This window comes from Camelus dromedarius, chromosome 9 (genome assembly GCF_036321535.1).
Source record: "Camelus dromedarius isolate mCamDro1 chromosome 9, mCamDro1.pat, whole genome shotgun sequence".
Classification (NCBI taxonomy): Eukaryota; Metazoa; Chordata; class Mammalia; order Artiodactyla; family Camelidae; genus Camelus; species Camelus dromedarius.
The window spans coordinates 77,633,391-77,655,353 of NC_087444.1; the positions used below are offsets into that span (position 1 = coordinate 77,633,391).

Consider the following 21,963-nt stretch of genomic DNA (forward strand, 5'->3'; position numbering starts at 1 on the left):
AAACAGACTCACAGACATAGAAAACAAACACATGGTTACCAAAGGGGAAAGGCTGGGGAGGGGTAAATTAGGAGTTTGGAATTAGCAGATACAAATTATTATACATAAAAGAGACAAACAACAAGGGCATACTGTTTAGCACAGGGAGCTATATTCAATATCCTGTAATAAGCCATAATAGAAAAGCATGTGTATACATACATGTTAACTGAATCACCTTGCTGTATACCAGAAACGAACGCAATACTGAAAATCAACTATACTTCAATTTAAAAAAAATTTTTAAACCCTCTCCACTGCAAAGTAAAAAGTAAAAACAAAACATGTTTGGGATTATAGGAGGTTGGCTTAAAGGGGTAGGCAGCTGGCAAAAGATGTGGCTGAAGAGAAAAATTGTTCAAAAAAGCAATAATACCAACTATGCTATTATATGGTAATAATACCAGGTATGGTTATTGAGTACAGCTTATTGAGTAGTGTGTGCCAAATATTTAATCTGCACAACAAATATAAAGAATAGGTTTGCTGTTGGGGATGTGGCAAGGGTGATTGGGTCTGGTGAGAAGTTTCTCCCCTTCCTGAAATTGCAGAGGCTCAGAGCTCCTGGACCATGGAGTGGGCAAGACCTCAGAAAGGGAAAAGTTCCACAGAGGCTGTGGTACAGATCCCCAGGCCTGGATCTAAACAGATCCTGTTTCAAATTTCCTGCTCCACCTTTGGATGTATACCTTGAGCAGTGACTTCCCCTCTGTCAACTTCTGGCTCCTCTTACCCATCAAAATGATGAAGAGTTAGTTTCTTTCATATGTAAAGAGCTCTTATGAATCAATAAGAAAAAAAACTCTCTCACACACACCCCCACCCACAAGGAGAGAGGGGAGCCTAGGCAAAGGATATGGTGGGCAACTTTCAAAGAAAGAAAGTCAACAAACACATGAAACTACTCAGCCGTACTGGGAATCAAAGAAATGCTCGTTAGGATAATGACTAGATGATATTTTTCACCCATCAGATTGGCAGGATCAAAGCAATGATAATACCCAGTGTTGGCAAGGATGTGGTAAAACAGGTACACATACCTGCTGGCAGGAGTGTCAGTTAGTACAGCTTTCCTAAAATACTGCTATTCAGCAATACATGGCAAAACCATCTGTGCCTAGCTTTGACCCAGCCATTCCCTTTGGAAGAACTTATGCTAAGAGAATAATTGGTCACTGGAAAAGAAACATACATAGGAAAATGTTCCTCTCTGTAGTAACAAGTAATTCATGGCAAGGACCTAGCCCACAGTAAGAGCCAGAGCACGCTGGCTGCAATGTTGTTATTATAAAGAGAACAATGCATGCAAATTCATTCCCCTGAGGACCTCCTACGTGATTCCCACACGCACCCAAAGTGTTTAGAATATCTCTTTGGACTACCAGGTAGGCTGTGCACCCCTTTATCATTGTTGATGTTGTTAATAAATTCCTGATGATCATTGGTGCTGTCCCAGGTGCTGGGAGAATTCGCCCTCGATGCCTTCTGCTTTCCCCATCAGAGGGCTTATAGCACCCAATTCCCTCCCTCTCTCTCCCTCCCTCTCTTTCTCTCTCCCTCCCTCTGTCTTCTCTTCTCTCTTCTCTCTCTCTTCTCTCTCTCTTCTCTCTCTCTCTTTCTCCCTTCATCTTCAGAGCCCTCAGCTGACATGGAAAAACAAGTTTAAGTACCATGCTGGACAGATCACATACAGAAAAGTTCAGATGAAAGAGGAGCCCTGATTTCCCAAGGCTCCAGCTGTTTGAGTCTTTCCAGCCCAGATGCCACCCAGCTTCCAGCCCACCCCAGCCATCACCAAATGGAGTAGAGATACATTGCCTCCACCAAGCAGATGGCTCCCCTCTCTCCCTGTTGGGTGAAGGGGTGAGAATTTTTTCTTATTGATTCATAGAACTCTTTACATATGAAGGATACTAACTCTTCATCATTTTGGTGGGTAAGAGGAGCCAGAAGTTGACAGAGGGAAAGTCACTGCTCAAGGTATACATCCAAAGATGGAGTAGGAATTTGAAACAAGATCTGTCTGGATCCAGGCCTGGGGTTCTGTACCATAGCCTCTGTGGATGCAGAGATATGATGCCTCTGTGCAGATGGCAGATTCATGAGCAAAAATAAATGTGGCCCTTGTCTGAAGGCATTAGGTCTTGGAATGATTTGTCACATGGCCATAGTAAATGGAACAATTGATTTGCTTGTTTGTTTGTTTGTTTAGTACAGGTGCTGAGTGCAGCATATGCACAGCTCCATAACTGGGAGGAAGAAAGGGAAGAGGGGAGGAGGGGCAGAGCATGGTTAGGAGGGAAAAGTGGTGAGGAGGAAGAAAGTCAGGAAGGGAGTTAGTGAATTTCCCTGGAGTTAGGCAGGCCCCATACTAATAGCTGACCTCCCAGCCCAGCTACAAGGCAGGGAGGGTAACTGAGAGCTCATGAGAGACAGAGGACCCCTCTCTGTAAGAAGGCTGAGAAAATTTCCTGCGGGAAGTGGTGGTGATCACAGCCATATGAACAAATAGGATTTCCTCAGGCCAGGAAGGGAGCTCCAAACTGTGAGATTAGCTTAAGCAAAAGATAGCACACAGGTACGTGCAGAGCTGGAGGCGTGTAAGGTGTGGCAGGGGTGGGAGGAATGAGGCTGGAGTGGTTGGAAGATGGAGCCAGATTATGGCTCTCGTGATAGGCTGAGAAGCCTGACTTTGATTCAGAGGGCTCTGGGGAGCCACAGAAGAGTAATGAGGAATGGAAGGCCATGAGCAGATCTATGTTTTAGGAATTTTGTTTCCAGCTGAGATATAGAATATGGACTGAAGAGAGACACAAGGGATGTAGGAAGAGCAGACTTGGGGACCCACTGGGGAAAGTTGACCAGTTGTTCCCCAACATCCATACTTCCTTTCTTGCTCATAGTACCAACCCACTAGTTTATAGCTGGGTGCATGAACACCCAGGATAAAGAATCATCTCCCAGCCTCCTTTGCACCTAGCTGTGGCCATGTATGTAAGTTCTGATCAATAGGATGTGAGCAGAAAGGACATGTACTTAAAAGAAAAACGCACTCCCCTTTTTCTTCCTTTCTTTCGGCTGGAAGGCAGATCTGATGGCAGGAGCTGAAGCAGCCATCTTGGACCATGAGGTGGAAACCCTATTTTGGCAGAGCAATGAGATAGAAGGTCTCTGATGATCACAGAGCTGCCGAATGGGCCCCAGTTCAACTGTGAGAAATAAGCTTCAACCTGATTTAAGCCACGAATAGTCTGGGCCCGTCTGTTAGAGCAGCAAGCTTCCCCATCTCAGAAAACAGGAACTGTACTCTTCCAATTGCCTAGAGCAAAACATGGAGTCACCCCTGTATCCTTTTTTTCTCTCACAACCTGCCAGCCCTTCCTTCAAATTATAACCACAATATGAGCACGCCTCAGCATCTGCATTGCTGCTAGCTCTCGCTGGATACTTGGGAAAGCCTCCTAGCTGGTCTCCGTGCTCCCCCCGTTCTGTGTTAGCTGTTGTGTAAGTACAACTGAAGCACTATGCTGTATACCAGAAACTAACACAACGTTGTAAACCGACTATATGTCAATTTAAAAAAAACCTGCTTTTATAGCCCCAATCAGTTTCTGATCCTTATAGTGACCTGGGAACCCACAGTCCTCCCCCATCACCTCTCTGACTTCATATCCTACCCCTCTGCCCTCGACACTCTGCTCCAGAAACACTGGCCTTGCCGTGTGAGCACCCACCTCAGGACCTTTGCACTGGCCACTGCCCCTGCCTGGGAATCCTTCCCCAGATATGCCCACCCCTCACTCCCTCCAGTTCTTCACTCAGATATCATGGTCTCAGCAAGGCCTTCCCCAACCACACTAACTTTCCAAGAAAACCCCCAAAACACCTGCTGGACTTCCCCGGCCCTCTTCCCTGCTTTATTGCCGCCATCTGGCATACTATACTGTTTCCTTTTTTATTTTGTTCTCCACCACAATGTAAACTCCACAGGGGCAGGTTTGGGGCCGCTGAGTTCCCCGGTACCTAGAACAGTGTCTGGTGTGGAGTAGGTGCTTAGTAAGCACATGTTGAATGAACAGATAAATGTCTTGCATAAATGAGTGGTCACTGGAAGCTTAGGACTGAGGCCGTCAGTTGCTTGAGGTGTCAGAGCAGGCACTGGGACGCAGAGCTGTCTGTCTGCAGGAGCATCCCTTGTCACTGCAGGTGGACCCACTCATTTAGTTATGGATTCATTCCTTTGTCTATTTTTCACCCATCGGCCGAGCTCTGAGCCCTGCTGTAAGCACTTTACACGTCTCCTGGCACCTCATCCCCTACCAGCCTTCACAGCGGGTACTAGGGCTTATGCTCCTTTTAGGGAGGAAGAAATGAGAATAATCTGAGAATCATTTGCTCAGAGAGTAAAGTCACTTGCTCCAACTCAGAATCCAAACTCAAGTCTGTCTGGAGCCTTTGCCCCGTCACTGTCCCTGGGGGCCCCGTATCCACCACCCCCAGCCTGGAAACCAAGTTTGTCCAGCTTCAGGAGACACATCCACTCTGGCTCCCTCCCAGAGAACAAACAGCTCCCCACCAGTCTCCCTCCCCCGGCCTCCTCCTCCAGCCAGGCCAGTTCTTCGACTCACCCTCCTGGTGCCACTCCCTGCGCTGTCCGCAGAGCCGGCCAGTCTCAGAGGAACTCCAAGGAAAACGCCTTTCCTAACCCCTTACGCCTCAAGAAGATCCCCTCTGAGCCTCCAGGCTGCTGGAGCCACTGCCGTTCCCAGCGCGTTTCGGGTAGCCCGCGTTTGCGTCACCTCCTCTGTCACGCTGGGAGCTTCCTGAGACTCGGGCTTGGGGCAGTCCCCTTTACTGGAGTTTGGCCACCCTCTCATTTGCAGTTGTCATCGTCAATGCCAACATCATGACATCCTCATAGCTCTCTCCAGCCTCATCTCCTCTAGCCAGCCGCACCCCACCCGCCTCCCCAAGGTGTTCCCTCAGCCTGAAATCTCTCTGCATTCCTAGCTTTGTCTGAAAATTCAGGTCAAGTCTCCAGTGCCACCTCCTCAGAGAGGCCATCCCTGACCACCTCACCCGAAGTGGCCACACCTGCCTGCCCCTCAGTCACTCCATTTCTTCACCTGTGTTTTATTTCCTCCACAGGACTTACCACAATTGGAAAGTCTTATTCATGTGTGTGTGCCTACTTGTTTATCTTCATCTCCCACCACACCCACTAGAATAGCAACAACACAGGGCCGGGGTTTTGTCTGTGCAGCCTCAGAACGTGCTTGGCACACAGTAGGTGCTTGAGTGTTTGCTACTACGCAAGGTCGAGACTTTGCATATGCTACTCCCCAAGCTTAGAAGATCATTCCTTGCCACATCCTCCTTGGCAAACTCCTATTCATCCTTCTGAACCCTATCCAGTTATCACTTAATGAGGGAAAATCTTCTTTGCCTCATATGCCCACCACAAAGCCAGAATAAAGGTCTCCTCTGGGGACAATCAGTGTCCTTTTGTCACCTCCATTAGTTCACGTATCACTGCTAATTGCTACTGTGGGTGCCACAGGGTTTGTTTCCCTAATCAGGCTCTCTTCTTGAGGGCAAAGAAAGGCATAAATTAAGTCTCAGGGACCATCTATTAAATGAATACATTAATTAACAAACATGTAAGTAAACATATCTTCTGAGACCCAGCTCCCATCTAATTTACTTGCCCTGCCCCCAGCAACCTGCCATATCTCCCGTTTCCTATGAATTTGACCCCCCTGCTTTGTCCTAGGAATTCATCGGCAAATCCTACAGTTGAAGAATGGGGTAGGGGGTATGCATTGGGAGAGGAGGATGAGGCAGGAGATAGGGGTGGTTTCAGATATGATACACAGAGGATCTTAGCTTAAGGTGCTGCAGTGAGAATTCTGCTTGGTTCCTGGAAGCTTGCAATGGAGAGGATAGTCCAGTCCACCGAGTACAAAGCTTTCCCAGTTCGGGGACAGAGGCAAACTCAGATCCACAGAGTCCTAAAGCTCACTCCATAAAAGGCGCTGCACTATCGGTATGGGCAGGCATGGGATTGGAAAGGGGGCCGGGGACCCGGTTCCCCCTCGTGAGTCTCCAAGACCCAGATTTGCCGCCTGGGACTTACTGAGTCAGACTATGCGGGGTGTGAGTCTCCACTGGCACTTGGGAACCACGTGTTCCAGTTTGGAGGGAGGGAGGGGCCTCCTCTGCGGCCAGGGAAGGAGGAAGGAGGCCCTGGGCCCTGACGAGAGGGCGGAGGAGGCTCGGTTTCGGCCTCACCTGCTGCTCCAGACCACAGAGCAGCGGGTTGGGGTGGGGGGGGGGGCCTGGGGGCGCCTGCGCTGGCCGCACCCTCCCCCTTCAGACCCACCCGTCCTCCTTCAGACCCAGGACCCCTGGCCCCTGATTCCCCCTGAACGCCTCTGTGAGAGCACTTCTCCACCTGCACCTGGAGCAAGGGCCTGGCTCAGCCAGCACTGCGTTTGTCTTGGCCCAGAGCCACCGTGACCTTGGGCTGGTGGCCTCCCTACTCTGAGCCTCTGTCTTCTCTCTCCATGGGGTACCAATCTGCCTCACAGAGAGTAACCGGTCTGCTCCTTCCCTCGGACCCCAACCGAGGCTGGGCCAAGCTCAGAAAACGTGGCACGGAGGGGTGCGTTACAGACACAGAGTGACAGAAGCTGGACACAGAGAAGCGCAGGACGCCGTGCCTGCTGCACAGGGGAGAGCCGCTCGCCCAGCACAGCACATCGGTGTGTCCAGCCGCGCACAGCACCCCCGCTGGCTGGTCGGCCCTCCCCTCCGTGGCTCAGGCAGCTCCAGACCTGGAACACTCCTCCCTCATCCTCTAGGCCACATGGGGCTGCCAAACTTGCCCTTCAGGTTTAGCTGTGGCCGCCCCTCCTCCTCCAGGAAGCCTGCCCTGACCCTCGGAGTGGCCACTCCTGGGCTTCTGAGGCACCCTTAGCAACTGCCATTATAGTACCTGTGGAATGAAAACCTATCTGTGTGGTTGCTAACACTCACCTAGCATTTCCTCTTCTCCGGTTACTGCACTGAGAGCTCCCATAACCTCCTTTGATCCTCCCAGTGCTGTGATCCCCATTTTAGATTTGAGGATCTGGGGCACAGAGAGGTTAAGTAATTTGCCCAAGGTCACACAGCTAGAAAGGGGCCAGGTCACGAGGTGTTGGCGCAGAGTAACAACAAAGGGAACAGGGTCTAAACTGTATGGCCTGGGTTCAACTGTCTCCACCCATTATTAGCTGTGTGACTGTAGACAAATAACTTGCATATGCCTCAGCTTCCTTGTGTGTAAAACAGGGATAATTGAACCCATTTCATAGGATGCAGTGAGGTTTATAGAAACGTACCCACACATACACTGCACTCAGAGGAGGACAGAAGCACACAATAGGTGTTACCAGAATTATTACATGGCAAAGCCAGCACTCGAACCCACATCCACGTGGGCTCTTTGCCATCCCATCACACAGTTGATTATCTTTCTTTCTCTCCGTTGTTTCATCCCTGTCAATCTAGGATCAGGGTGTGTTCAATGAAGCAATGAAGCAATAATGCACAGGAATGCACCAAATGCAAAAACTCATTCATTCAACCCATGTCACTCCAGTCCTTACTGTATGCAAGAGCTGATTCTGCATGCTGCAGGCAGACTGGGGGACTGAGCATACAATGGTCTTTGTCCTCGGGAAGCTTACATTCTAATGGAGGAGACATAAAATAGACAAAATGAACAGGTAACACAGTGTGTTAGACGGTGATAACTTTCAGAAGAGCAAAGTGTTGGTCTGAGGGGGAGAGATTATGAAGGAGGGGAGGGTAAGGGCTGCTGCATGTTAAATGAGGTGGGCAGCCAGGCCTCTCTGAGGTGGTGCCGTTGGAGCAAAGACCTGGAGAAAGTGAAGGAACAAGTCCTGAGGATATCTGAGGAAAGAGCGGTCCAGGCAGAGTACAGCAAGTGCAAAGGCCCTGAGGCAGAACGGCATCCGGGTGCTCAAGGAGCAGCAAGGAGGCCATGTGCTGCAACAAGGAAAGAGATAAGGCCTTGTGGAAGGCCCTCTTTTATCCAGAGAAACAGGGAGCCATTGAAGGATTTTGAGAAGGAAGTGATGTGAGCTGACTTAGGTTTCTCTGGGGCCCCTGCATGGAGACTGGACTGGGAGATGAAGGCAGCAGGGAGACCACTCACTGCATGTGAAACCTTGAGCAAGTCTCTGAACCCTTATAGGCCTCAGTTTCCTCATCTGTGAAATGGAGACACCCAACATGCACCTGACTGGGGTGGGAGAAGGAGTGGTGTCTATAATTTAGTTAGCAAGGACCATGGCACAGGGGAAGTTCTCAAAAGGAGATTTTATGCGTGAGGAGCCTGTCAACTTTCATGATGTCCTTGAAGCTCTGCTGGCCATTGAGTCTCACCTCTTATCATAGGGAGTTATTCAGGGAAATTTCCAAAGGAAGAGGGAAGGGGAGGGGGTGGGAGCGGAGGGCACTGGTGAAGACAGGAACCCCAGACAGTAGGTGTGCGCAGAGCAGGGATGGACACCAGCCTTAGACACGGAAAGATGGATGGCCCTGGGGTCAAAGCCCACCCTTCCACATGGACTGTGAACAAGTGGAAATTAACTTTGCAGAGATATCAGGAGAATTCAAAGGGGGGATTCCTGTGCAGGAATGTGACACCAGATTACTGTTGTGATCGTGCTAGTGCTGGGATCGAAACACTTGTAGCTCTGGCTGCCCTGAGGACGTCCCAGCCCCCACCCTGGGTCTTTCTGCTGCCAGCCCCACCCAGGGGCCACTCCAGCTAGGCTGGACCAGGTGAGTGCTCAGGTATGCGGAGGCGGGAGGGCCTTGGGAGGGAGCAGGAAGGAGGGGCCGTGTCTAGAAGGGAGAGAGCTCAGAGCCTCCCGTCTGACAGAGCCTGACAGCCGGTGAGGAGGGGACCCAGGGAGGAGATCTGGGTCCTAGCGGGGAGGCACTGGAGGTGAGGACTGCTGGGTCTTGGGGAGGAGGAGCAAGGGGCCTGGACTCCTGAGTCCTGACACAGGAAAGGCTGGGGAAACTAAACTCTAGTCCCGAAGAGGTAAGGGCTGGAAGACTGGACCCCAAGACCTGAAGGAAGACTGTAGGGGTCATAGGGGCTGAAGAATTGGATGAATGGTTCTCTGAGGAGTCGTGGGGTCAAAACCCTTTGGTTCTAAGGGACAAGGAGCTCTGAGCCTGGACTCCTGGGCCCTTGAGAAGGTAAAGGCTGGGAGACGTGATCCCTGGCAGAGGAAGGGAAAGAGAGTACCTGTAGGTTTTCCGGGAGCTGAGTATACGGATCCCTGAGGGGCTGGGGGCTGGGGGCTGTGTACTAAGTGTGAAAGAGGAGGGTCTGGGGGCCTGGACTCCGGGTCTGAGGGAGAAGGGCCTGAGGGCCCGGATTCCTAGTCTAAGGGCTGAGGACCTGGGGCCAGAAATCCCGGGTCTGAGGGAGGAGGGGCTGGGGCCAGGAATCATAGGTCTTGCAGTCAGGTCAGCCCTCACCTCTTTCGTGGCTCCCAGGGCTCCAGGCGGTGGGAGCTCCCCATTCTCAGCATCATGAGCGCCACCAGTGGGTAAGTACCCCTGTCCATGAGGACCCTCAGCCCCCCGCTTTCACCCACACCCACAGGTGGCATTTACAGCAGCCTGGGCATGGACACTCTGCAGACCGCCTGATCTGTCTCCCTCCTGCTCCCAAGCAGGCAGACCTGGATTCAAATCCAGGTGCTAACAGTCTTTCAGCAGTCGTGTGACCCTGGCCACACCCTATCCGTGAAACAGGGACTATTTTGAGAGCTTGACAGGATAAGGCACGTATAAGACTTAGCAGAGAATCAAACCTGCAGCAGGTGTTTAACTCATGAGACCTGCTGTGGCTGTTGTTGTTATATTATTAAATATTGACCCTTTGCTAAAAAATTAGATCTGTTTATAACGAAGGCTTGAGTCTCTTGGAGTGAACAGGGAGAAGGACAAAGAGAGAAGCCTGGGAGATGCACGGGAGATGTAAGGTAGTGAGTTCTCTAGCTCAGGGGGTAATCAAATTGTAGGGGGATTTGACTGACAGCAGTAGGATGAGGAGCAGAGGTTTGAATGAAAGGGTTGCTCATCATCTCTCATCTTGATCCACCCCGCACCCCACCCCACCAAGCTCTGAGCTTCTGTAATTTCTGTGGAAATGGGGACTAAAGAATTCTTGGAGAAAGTGATCTTGAAGAGGAGGCTGAGGGCAGGGGGAGATAGAGAAGGATTTGACTGAAAAGATCCTGGCCCGTGGGGGTAGGAACGGAAGAAGATACTCCCAGTACAACTGCTGTTGTGAAAAAATCCCTTTTATTGAGTACCTACTGCATGTTAAGTCCGTTGCATCATCATAACAGCAACAGTTTTTGAGGCTGCAAAACACTTCAGCTGCATCATCTCATTGAATTTGCCCAACAGCCCTACCAGATGGAGGCTATAGGGTAACTAACCCCTGTCTTACAGAAAGGGAAACTGAGGCAGGAGAGATGGTCTCCTACCCAAGATCTTATGGCAAAGCAGTAGCTGACAGGGAATTCAAACCCGGATCTGTGTGACAGTAGAGACCACACTCCCCACCACCACTGAGCACCACTGCCATTCTTATTTTATTAAAGTCCAGCTCTAGCCCTGCCCTCCCCTGCTCAGAACCCTCCATGGCTCCCATTGCCCTCACAACGAAGTGGTGCAATTCTGCTTGGCACTCAAAACCCCCCATGATCTGCCCCCCAATTCCCACAGCCCCTCTCACCCCTCTTTTCCTTCACTAGCCCAGAAGCTTCCCCCAAATGGAGTGCCAAGTCCATCTATGGTGAGTTTAGGGGCAAGGAAACCCCAGGCAGAGAGAAACTAGGTTTAAGGGAGGAGGTAACTGAGGAGCTGGATTCCTGAATTTTAGGAGGGAGGGGGCTGGGGGCCTGGATCTTTCTGTCTTGGGGGGCCGGGCTGGGGGTCTGGTCTCCCTGGTCTCCTGCATCCATTTCTCCTCACCCTGCAGAACAGAGGAAGCGTTACTCCACAGAGGTTATGGCCGATGTTTCCCAGTATCCAGTCAATGTGAGTCTGGGGTCTGTGTTGCCACCAGGAATCTTGTGGGAGGAAGGGCAGGCCTGAGGTGATGGGATGTTGAAAGCAGTTGGACCTCCAAGCGAGAAAGAACTTGGGAAACTCACTTTGCTCATCTGCAAAGTGAACTTCTGCCTTGCCTCAGATGTGGGCATTCAGTGGAGGAACTCAGTTCCACTTGAATCTGCCAACTTTTCCCCTGGACCAGCTCTTGTGCCAGGTTGGACCACAGGGACAAATCAGATGCAATCCTGATGGGCAGGGGTCAGACAAGGTCCAGAGGTATCAGCAAAAGGTCCCAGGTGCTCTAATGGAGGTAAAGGTGCTTAGAAGGGACTAGATAAAATCCAGACAGTCCCCTGCCTTCCAGGAGCCTTTAGCTAGAGCCAGGTGCTAGTAATTCAGAAGGAAGACACAAAGGACACTGGGAAGAGGGGGAGCAGGTTATCAGAGAAGGTTCCCAGAGGAGGTGTGGTTAGTCGCAGGCTGGAGGGCGGATCCCAGGGAATTTTGAGCACACCTGACTTCATCCTTGGACTCACTGCTTTCTTCGTCTCCCTTGCCAGCACCTGGTGACCTTCTGCCTGGATGAGGAGGATGGCGTGCACACGGTGGAAGACGCCTCGCGGAAGCTGGCCCTCATGGACAGCCAAGGCCGCATCTGGACCCAGGAAATGCTACTGCGCGTGTCTCCCAAACACGTCGCGCTTCTCGACCCGGACTCCAAGGTGCCACGGGGCGCGCGGGTGGAAGGAGCAGCTGGACTGAGCTGGCCGAGGCGTGGAGAGCTTGGCCCTGGAGACATCAGGGGTCTGAGTGTGAATCATGACTCCTGCACGTCCTTCTTCTGGGAACTTTGGCAAAGGACCCCTCCCCATTTTGAGCCCCATTAGCCTCATTTATTAAACAGGGTCGTTATCCCTAAACTCGAGGGGTTTTCCTGCGCAGTGCCTGTGCCCGCTGGGACTGCTGTCGCCGATTAGGCGTATCCTTGGCTCCAGGCCTCAGTTTACCCGCTGTCCCACCCCGCAGGAGGAGCTGGAGTCGTACCCGCTGAGCGCCATCGTGCGTTGCGACACAGTGATGCTGCCGGGCCAGAGCTGCTCACTGATGCTGCTCGTGTGCCAGGACTCCGAGCGCACGCAGCCCGACGTGCACTTCTTTCAGGGCCTGCGTCTGGGGGTGAGTGGGCCGGAGTCGGGGCCACTTCCCAGGACCGAGCTGGGACCCTGCAGATTCCAGGGGCGGAACTGGAACTGGAACTGGGCGGAGTCCGGGCCCGGGCCGCCGGCCGGGCGGGGCCTTTAAGATTGGAGGCGTGGTCTGGGGCAAAGGCGGGGTCAGGGCCAGCTGAGGGGGCGTGACCTGGAAAGATATTCCGGAAGGGAGGCGGGTTTGAGGACAGGTTGAAATTGAGTTGAGAAGGCACGTGAGGGCGGAATGGAGACGGAGGCTAAAAGCTCAGGCAGAATGTGGACAGAACAGGAAAGAGAGGGTCTGAGTGTGGTCTAGGGGCGAGGCGCCACCTGGACGAGGCCTCTGTGGGAGAGTGACATAGGTCAGGGACAGTTTTAAGGCCAAGGCATGAGTCCAGGGCGTGGACGTACGTGGATGCTGTGCGTGAGCGATGACTGCACGTGGTCTGGGGCGGAGCCAAGGACTCGAGCCCGAGCGCCACCTCGGGTGGGGTGGGGTCGTGGCTTAATTGGCGTGATTGGCAGGTGGAGCTGATCCGAGAGGACATCCAGGGGGCTCTTCACAGCTACCGCTCGGGCCGCGGGGAGCGCAGGGCGGCGGCGCTCTGGTAAGGGGGCTGGACTGGCAGCAGGGAGAAGAGCGGACCAGCAGGTCTCTGGGAGGCCGTTTTCCCTCTTTGGGCCTCAGTCTCCCATCCGAGAAATCTGTTGATACCATTGGCCTAGAGCAGAGTGAGTTTTAAATGGGGTCAAACAAACCGAGCTTCAGATCTTCCCTCTACCTCCCAAACAGGTGTACCCCTCCTCACAGGAGTCCTCAGTTTCGCCTCCGTCTGCCTCAGTTTCCCTCCTGAGAGCTCCCCCCCACCCCAATATCTCACCCAGCTTTCTCCCTACCATTCTGAGCCTAGGTTTGACCAACCCTTTGGGCCACAGTGTTTCCGATTTAAGCCCAAAATTTCTCCCCTCCCTGGACCCCTTGGTGCGCCCAGCCTCTGTTTTTCCCCTTCTCCCTCCGCAGGGCCACGCGAAAGGAGCTGCAGCTCCATTCCTTGCCCGCCGCGGAGACCCCTCCCCTGCAGCACCGCCCGACAGTCCGCGCTGCGGTCAGCTGGGTGGAGCCGGCCGCGGGCTGCGGGCGACCCCAGGTGGATCCCATCCCAGAAGCAGAAGAGGTGCGGAGGCCCGCCCGGGCGGAGGCCTCCAGCAGCCCTGACCTGGCCTCCCGGGACCTGGGCCCCCACGGCCCCGACCTAGCCAGTCTGCAGGCGGAGCGGGACGTGGTGAGCTGGGCGGCCTTAGGGCTGGGAGCGGGATTGGCTGCAGGTGTGACTCTTCTGTCAGGGGGTGGGCCTTGGTTCTAGGGAACAGGTCAGACTCCTGGGGGTGTGGCCGGCTTTAACTGAATCGGGGCAGGATCAGGCATCAGAGCGCGCGGCCTGGCATGAGTGTGTCTAAGCGTCCTTGGTTTGAGAGGGCTTCAGCAGGAGAATGAGGGTCCAGGATTCAGGGGTCCCAAGCATCCCCCTGCTCTGCTCCCCCAGGACATCCTGAACCACGTGTTCGACGACGTGGAGAGCTTCGTATCCAGGCTGCAGAAGTCAGCGGAGGCGGCCCGAGTGCTGGAGCACCGGGAGCGCAGCCGCAGGACCCGGCGCCGGGAGGCGGGGGGTGAGGGGTCCCCCCAGTGGCAATCCTGAGCATCCCCTCCCTGTCCACTCCCCAATATCCTCCCTCTCCCCAGCGGCTCCCCTCGCACCCTCTGCCGGTTTGAGTCCCTATGGCTGTCTCACTGGTCTTTGCCTCTCTTTGACCCTGTCTGATGCTGTCTGCATGTCCTCCATCCCCGCGCCTGCCTCCTACCCACAGAGGGCCTCCTGACGCTGCGGGCCAAGCCGCCCTCAGAGGCCGAGTACACCGACGTGCTTCAGAAAATCAAGTACGCCTTCAGCCTGCTGGTGAGGACGCGTCCATGCCGGGGCTTCAGGGGGCAAGGGGAATAGCAAACCTGACCTGTCCGCACACTGACACCGGCGCCTTCCCCGCTCCGCAGGCCCGCCTGCGCGGCAACATCGCCAACCCCTCCTCCCAGGAGCTGCTGCACTTCCTGTTTGGACCTCTGCAAATGGTGAGACGCCCCGGCCTCAGCCCTCAGGGCCCCCTGCAGCAGGAGGGCTCGACGTTAAGGAAGTGTGATGGTGTGCCCCCTCCCGTTCCCCTGCCAGATTGTGGACGCTTCGGGCGGCCCCCAGTTCGCGAGCGGCGTGCGGCGGCCGCATCTGACTTCCGAGGCTGTGGCGCTGCTGCGGGACAACGTCACCCAACGTGAAAACACGCTCTGGACCTCGCTGGGAGACTCATGGACCCGCCCGGGGTAAGGGACTGGACTGAGAGTCGGGGGGGGGGGGGGGCGTGGTGATTGGAGGGGCGGGGTTGGGAGTCAGGACACGTGGTGATTGGAGGGACAGGACTGGGAGGTAGGAGGCGTGGTGATTTAGGGGCGGGGTTGGGAGGGAGAGGTGGGACTAGGAGGGAAGGTAGTTGTGCGTGCGGTTAGGGTTCGGGTGTCGCCAAAGAAATTGAAGATGAGACAGGACTGGGTCAAATGCCAGGATACGATTGGAGGAAGCACCAGTAACTAGGGTGTAGGAGAGGTTTAAGACTATAGGATGTACATAGACGCTTTGCTGTCGATGGTGGCATGTGGGCGGTCTGCTGAGCCTCAGACAGCAGCTGTCCCCTGTGGTGGTGGTATGGCGGTGCCCATGGTTCTCTCCTAGGCAGGCCTGTCACCTCCAGGTGGTGTTGTAATAATTTGTACCCAGGACCTGTTTTTTCAATCCTTCACCTTTCCCCGAGAAGTGTGTTGTTTTCTGTTTTAAAAAGTTGTAAAATAAATCTTTGTATTTTTTAACACCTTTATTGTATAATTCCTGTACGATAAATTACCCATATTTCAGATGTAGAATTTGATGAATTTTAATAGCTGTATACACCTATGAAACCACCACCACAATCAAGATAGCTAACATCTTCACCCCCCAAGAGGTGCAAAATTTGAACTTTGATTTATCCCTTCCCATTCCCTTTTCCCCTGGCAACCATAAGTTTGTTCTCCATATCTGAGTCTTTTTCTGTTTTGTAAATAAGTTCACTTGTGTCCTATTTTTAGATTCCACATATAAGCGATATGATGTTTTTCTTTCTCTTTCTGGTTTAGTTTACTTAGAATGACGATCTCCAGGTCCATCCATGTTGCTGCAAATGGCATGATTTCTTCGTTTTTACGACTGAGTAGTATTCCATTACATGTATCTCCACATCTTCTTTATCCAGTCATCTGTCGATGAACATTTAGGTTGCTTCCATGTCTTGGCTATTGTAAACAGTGCTGCTGTGAACACTGGGGTGCATGTGTCTTTTCGAATTATGTTTTTCCCTGGATATATGCCCAGGAGTGGGATTGCTGGATCATATGTTAAGTTTATTTTTAGTTTTTTAAGGAACCTCCATAGCTGCACCAATTTACATTCCCACCAGCAGCACAGGAGGGTTCCTTTTTCTCCACACCCTCTCGGGCATTTATTGTTTGTGGGCTTTTTAATGATGGCCATTCTGACTGATGTGAGGTGATACCTCATTTTAGTTTTGATTTGTATTTCACTAACAATTAGTAATGTTGAGTTCTTTTCGTGTGCTTGTTGGCCATCTGGATGTTTTCTTTGAAGAGATGTCTGTTTAGGTCTTCTGCCCATTTTTTTATTGTGTTGGTTTTTTTTTTTTAAATCATAGGGCTTTTTTTGTAACATGATAAAGACTGAACCAGAACTCCAACCCGAACAAAAGGCTGGGCTTAGGGGAATGGGGTGGGGTCATACCGAGGGGGCGGGCTTAGGAAAGGTTTGGCCTGTGGTTTTGCAAAGGGGGCGCAGGCTGTGTGCTTGGAGGCTGAGAGCTTCAAGGTGGTAGGAGCAGAGCCAGAGGCTGGGCTTAAGGGAAAGGGGCAGGATGTATGCAGCCAGAAACCCAGTTTGGAATCAGGTGAGATTCAGAGGCTGGGGCAGAGCATGAGTGGAGTCGGTATTTACAAGTGTAGTTGATGTCCTGGGTGCAGCTTAGAGGCAGGGGCAGGGCTTGGCAAAAAGGGGCAAGGTTAGAGTTGTTGGAATAGAACAAGGCTTAAAGGAAGGGGGGAAACTTCGTGAAGTTACTGACAGGGCTAAGTCTGGGGCCAGACCAGGATGCCTGAGCCCTTGGCCCCTCCTTGGCCGCAGGCTGGAGCTACCCCGGGAAGAAGGACCCCCATACAGACCTGAGTTCTGCAGCGGCTGGGAGCCCCCAGCCACTGACCCAGAGGGCGGCACCTGGGACGACCCAGTAGAGAAACAGCTACAGCACGAGCGGCGGCGCCAGCAGGTGAGGCTAAGTCTTCGACCAGAGCAGCCAGCTCCCCTGGGCGACACGGGGTGGCCAGGCGGGGAATTCTCGGGGGCAGACGTGGCCCCACCTGACCCACTGCTCTTATCCCCTGCAGCAAAGCGCCCCCCAGGTCGCTGTCAATGGGTGAGTGTTAATGGGTGAGAGTTGGGTCTGGTGGGGTCCTGGTGGGGTTCCTCCTGGGGGCTCCCAGTGCTAACTCTGCCCCCCTTTTTTCTTTTTCCTTTTGTCTTCCTGATTCTTCAAAGGTGGGTGAGGTGGTACTGAGACAGGGGCCCGGGCTGGGAGAGGGGGGAGGATCAGGGAGGGAGGGAGAGGGGACCCAGACTTCTGGGTCCGAGGGAGGAGGGAACTGGAGGCCCAGATTCCAGGGTCTAAGGGAGGAGGGTGCTGGGAGTGGGTAAAGTCTGAGAGGGACCGCTGGGTCACCAGAGGTCTGGAAGAGGGCAGTATGGTTTCCCAGGGCCTGGGAAGCTACCTACCTGGGTTCCTATGAGAACTGAGCCCTGGGTGTTGGAGGGAAGAGGTTGGGGAATTGGACAGTTGGGTTTCAAAGTAAGGCTCAAGTCTGGTGCTTGGGACCTCGGAGATCCAGGGGAGTAGGCTTGGGACTTAAAGGGCCAAGGGGCAGGTTTCTGGGGAAGTTAGAGGGTGGTGGTATCTCTGGGCTCCTGAGGGAGGCAAAGACTGGGCTTTCCCAAGGTTCTAAAGTGTCTCCGTCCCTGCAGGGTGTCAGGCTGGGAACTTTTAGGAGGTAAAAGGTCAAGGAAATTAAAGCTTAAGAGCTGGACTCCTAGGTCTCTGGAGGAGGAGAGAGCTGAGAGTGCAAGTTCATGGCTCCAGCAAGTAGTGGGGGTGCAGACTCTTGGGTCCTGGAAGAAGAAGGGCCTAGAGGAGCCTGGACTCCCTGGGCAAGTCAGGGGCAGGTGGGAGGGAAGCTGCGTGGCATGAGAAGAGAGCAAAGCAGCGAGGCTCGAGGAGCACAAGGGGGTCTGGGTGAGGGCCCAGGCAGAGCCTCAGCAGGGACAGCGTGCTGGGAGCTGCCAGCCCTGCACAGGGGGCGCCTCGGCCCTGAAGACCCCCCTCTCCCTTGCACAGGTAGGCCTGAGGTGCCTTTTACTGGGGTGTCAGAGCTGCCTGGTCTCGCGGACTCCCCCTTCCCTGCTTGTGACAGCCCCGGCTTTTAACTGACCTTTTCTGCACTTCAAGTTCTTTGCAGGGAAAATGGAAACAATAACAATCCCTCCCTGAAAGAGTGAGAAGTCTGTGAGGTTGTAGGGCTAGCAGTTAAGAGCTCAGGGTCACGGCCGCACTCAGGTTCATGACCAGGTGTGTGAAGGTGGAACAGAGTTACTCAGGACAGGAGCTCTGGGGCCAGCCTGCCCGGGGCCCCAGCCTACACCTCTTTTTTGCTCTGTGACTGTTACATCACTGTGTCGTTTTACGTCACTGTTCCTCTCCTGTAAAATGGAGATAATAGGGCCTCTAGAGGAACTAGGGGGTCCAAACTCATGATTCAACCAAGGGATGTCTCTAGTATCAAACCAGCTGATAGATGTGACAGACTTTGAACGGCGTCTGGCATGTAGTAAGTACTAGATAAGCGTTCGCTACCGTTCTTACTATGGTTATGTGTCGTCATTATGCTTGAGCTCAGTACGCAGTGGTGCTCAGTAAACAGCAGCTGTCTCTAGCTGTGTGATCTGGGACAAGTGACTTTATTTCTCTCAGCCTGAATGTTCTCTTCTATACCATGGAGCTGATGCTAGTACCCATATCATGTGCTTACAGCACGGTGCGTGCAAGGAGCACAGTGTATTCAAACTGTTATTCCCATTTCAAACCTCTGTTAACAGTATTAACCTGGCCGCTGCCTTGACCCCCTGCTTGGCTTTAACCCCAGCTCACACCAAAACCCTACAGCCCAGAGCAGCAGGGCTGGCTGCCTCCTTACCCCCAACCCTCCCCCTTCTCCTCAGTCACGGAGACCAGGAACCAGAAGCTGAGCCCCAGCTGGAGGGGGAGCCGGCCAGGAAGTGGGTCCTATGTAATTACGACTTCCAGGCCCGCAACAGCAGCGAGCTGGCCGTGAAGCGGTGGGACCTGTTGGAGGTTAGAGTGATGGGGGGCTGAAAGGTTGCAGTTGACCCAGCCCTAGCTGCAGACACAGCCTCTGAACCCTTCCCTCTACCTCTTCCAGGTCCTGAATGACGAGCGCAAGTGGTGGAAGGTTCGGGACCAGCGCGGGCAGGAGGGTTATGTACCCTATAATATCCTGACACCTCACCCGGGGCCGCCGGGGGGCCACAGCCAAAGCCCTGACTGCAGCCTGGTGAGCCAGGGCAGACTCCTGGGACTTGAGGGAAGAGGGGTTAGGGGTCAGATCCTGCGTCCTGGGAACAAGGGGCGTGGGGAATAAGGGGTCAAGGTCACCGGCAGGGAGGTGGCTGAGGATTCAGAAATTTACCTCCAGGAGGAGGGAGGGGGGCTCAGTCCTCTCTCTGATCCAGGTAGTCTCCTCTTGCTCCCCTCTCTAGGAGAACAGTACTCCTCCTCCCGCCCCCGGATCAGCGCGGGCCCTGGCTCCCGCTCCCCCTCCGCCGCCAGCCTTGGCTCCGGCTCCCTGTCCCCAGCCAGCACCGGCCCTGGCTTCTGCTCCGGCTCGGTCCCCCCGGGACAGCAGCGAGAGCCTCAACAACATGGACTCCAGAAAACAGGGTGAGTACTGGGGTCACCTCCTCGGTGAGCCGTTCTCGTCCTCGCTTTCCAGTCAGGGAAACCGAGGCTCAGAAAAAGTAAACGGACTCGCAACCCCATCACGAAGACACTGGAGGTTCCTTTCAATGAGCCCAGGGCCCTTCGCCCTGAGTCCCCCCTGCCTTCCGGTTTCCCGCTTGCAGAGAAATTCTCCCAGATGCTCTGTATCAACGAGGAGCTGCAGGCACGCCTGGCCAAGGGCCTCACGGGCCTTAGCCGTGCAGCCGTGGGGCCCCGCGCCCCGGAGCCGCAGCTCAGCCCGCGCTCCAACGCCTCGGAGGTCCGTGCCTGGCTGCAGGCCAAGGGCTTTAGCTCGGGGTGAGTGTGGCGGGTGCAGAAAAGGGGACCCTGAGACATGGAAGCTAGAGGCAGAGCACCCTGATTGGCCGAGAGGGGGCAGACCACGGCGGGGTGGGGGGGGGCGGGCTTAGTCGAAAAGGAGTGCAGCAATTAACGTCAGGCTCCGATTGGAGTCTCCAGGGAAGCCCCGCCTCCCTTTGAAGGCGGGGTGCAGCCCGGCCCCCTGCGCCGTCCCCGAGGACGGCGCGCTATGGTTGGTGGGTGGGGACTCAGGAGCCGTCCGCAGCCCCCCAACCACGCGGCTTGAGAACTAGAATGCTGCTCTGATTGGACAAGGGGCGTGAAGTGGCTGATGGGGCTTAGGAGGATTACGCTGTGATTGGCCCTCGCTGCCCTTGCTCAGGACCGTGGCCGCGCTGGGCGCGCTGAGTGGTGCGCAGCTATTCTCGCTGCAGAAGGAGAAGTTTCGGGAGCTGAGCCCCGAGGAAGGGGCGCGCGTGTTCAGTCAGGTCTCGGTGCAGCGTGCGCTGCTGGAGGTGAGCCGGCACGCTCGTCCTGGGCCTGGTCCGGGGAGGGCACCAAGGGCTCAGACGCCAAGGTCCTGATTTCCACCCCACCCTCCAGGACAAAGAGAAAGTGTCAGAGCTGGAGGCAGTGATGAAAAAGCAAAAGAGGAGAATGGAAGACGAGGTGAAAACGGAGGTCCTTTGATCCTTCCCCGCGCCTCCGCGAAGTTTCGAGGCAGCCCCGCGGGAGAACGGACTCTGCAGACTGCCCCCACCAATGGAAGTAGATCCTTCCAGGGATTGCGGACCTGTTCCAGCCGTGGTCTTACCTCATCCTGGTAGACATACTGGCCCGTCCTTGCTGGAGTCTCCTGAGCAGGTACTCTCGGGTTGGCCAAGAACGGACATAGAGACAATTTAGGGGAAGCGCATGTGCTCGGGAGCCCTGTGCATTGTGATACGCTGCCCAGTCTATAAACAGTCTCTTCTTACCAGGCGGTGTCAACTGCTGTCCCTTCTCTACAGGGGCCAGGGACCTACCCTTCACCCCAGCTACAGCCACAGGAAAGGAATCTAGGAGATGCCTCTCGTTTGCTTTAGTTTCTCTCTGAATCCTCTGCTCCTGGCCTGGGGCCCCAACCCTGGCATCCTCCTCACCTCCCAGCCTCCATTCCGCCTTCCAGTTCTCTCCAGAGGGATCTTCTGAACACCTAATAGCCCAGTCCACCCCTTGCTCAAATTCCTTTTCTGGCTCTCCATACCCATCTTAGCCCCACAGCCGGGCATTCGAGGCCCTGAGCAGCTTGGTCCCTACCAGTCCAACCTCGTCTCTCACCTCCTCGTTTCCCCATGCATTGTGGTCCTGCCCTTCTCCATGCCCCACAAGTCCCCTCAACCACTGGAGTTTTACACTGGCTGGTTTCTGCTGGCTGAAACAGTTCTCTGCCTGTTGAATTCCTGTTTAGCCTTCCTGGTCCAGCTCAAATACCCTCTTTGGAAAAGCCTGCCCTCATCCCCAGGTTAGGTTAGTCTCCCAGCATCCACTTCTGCATCTTGTCCCCCCATCTCCAGCCAGGGGTCCAGCTCCAGAGAAGTGGCTGCCTCCTGAACATGTCACAGGCTTCCTGGCCACTCTCCATCCTGCAGGACGACAGCTAACAGGAAGCTTCCTGCCTTCTCAGGAACAACCTGTTCCTTTTCCTTCTGGCCAGCCAGCAACTTTTTCTCATTACCTACATGACCAGCAAAGCTGGTTTGGGGCTGGTTTTCTCTAGACACCCCTCCTCGTTCAGGGTGGACATTTCTGCTCCCCCAGAACACCCACTGACAAGCTCCCCTCCCTGCCCCAGTGAACTCCTGCTGGCCTCTCCCCAAACCAGACGACATCCACCAGAGAAGCAAGCAGTTCCCCAAAAGTTTTCCCCTCATCAATAACCCCCCATGGCTCCCAGCTTCTAGGCTGCAGACTGGAAACCATGCCAGAGCCGGACAGCTGTCCCAGACTTTTATACGTGAACTTACCCCAAATTTTAAGTGTTGGCAATTGACTCAAATTTGTTTCAAAAGCACTGAAGGCA

The 21,963-nt window shown here is 54.2% G+C and overlaps 1 protein-coding gene and 1 long non-coding RNA gene across 9 annotated transcripts in view; one reads left to right on the forward strand and one right to left on the reverse strand.

The window, feature by feature from the left end:
• The window catches only part of EPS8L1 (EPS8 signaling adaptor L1), a 24,909-nt gene extending 4,029 nt beyond the window's left edge, over positions 1 to 20,880 (forward strand). For 2 of the 8 annotated variants that reach the window (XM_064489738.1, XM_064489740.1), the window contains 20 exons: positions 8,783 to 8,895; positions 9,625 to 9,677; positions 10,896 to 10,936; positions 11,123 to 11,181; positions 11,757 to 11,918; positions 12,223 to 12,372; positions 12,912 to 12,994; positions 13,408 to 13,669; positions 13,931 to 14,057; positions 14,256 to 14,344; positions 14,440 to 14,514; positions 14,612 to 14,760; positions 16,661 to 16,802; positions 16,921 to 16,949; positions 18,803 to 18,935; positions 19,024 to 19,155; positions 19,361 to 19,541; positions 19,724 to 19,898; positions 20,284 to 20,416; positions 20,505 to 20,880. In XM_064489738.1, the coding sequence (XP_064345808.1) occupies positions 9,661 to 9,677; positions 10,896 to 10,936; positions 11,123 to 11,181; positions 11,757 to 11,918; positions 12,223 to 12,372; positions 12,912 to 12,994; positions 13,408 to 13,669; positions 13,931 to 14,057; positions 14,256 to 14,344; positions 14,440 to 14,514; positions 14,612 to 14,760; positions 16,661 to 16,802; positions 16,921 to 16,949; positions 18,803 to 18,935; positions 19,024 to 19,155; positions 19,361 to 19,541; positions 19,724 to 19,898; positions 20,284 to 20,416; positions 20,505 to 20,591 (2,226 nt within the window). In that variant the 5' untranslated portion in view covers positions 8,783 to 8,895; positions 9,625 to 9,660 and the 3' untranslated portion in view covers positions 20,592 to 20,880. The other 6 variants (XM_064489737.1, XM_064489736.1, XM_064489735.1 and 3 more) reach the window with 6 other exon arrangements.
• On the reverse strand, positions 10,419 to 14,509 carry LOC116154668 (uncharacterized). The gene is made up of 4 exons (XR_004138596.2): positions 14,400 to 14,509; positions 12,798 to 13,108; positions 12,241 to 12,555; positions 10,419 to 11,985 (listed from the first exon to the last, which is right to left on the reverse strand). It is a non-coding gene; the product is annotated as an uncharacterized LOC116154668 (long non-coding RNA).
• Positions 20,881 to 21,963: the final 1,083 nt, after the last annotated feature.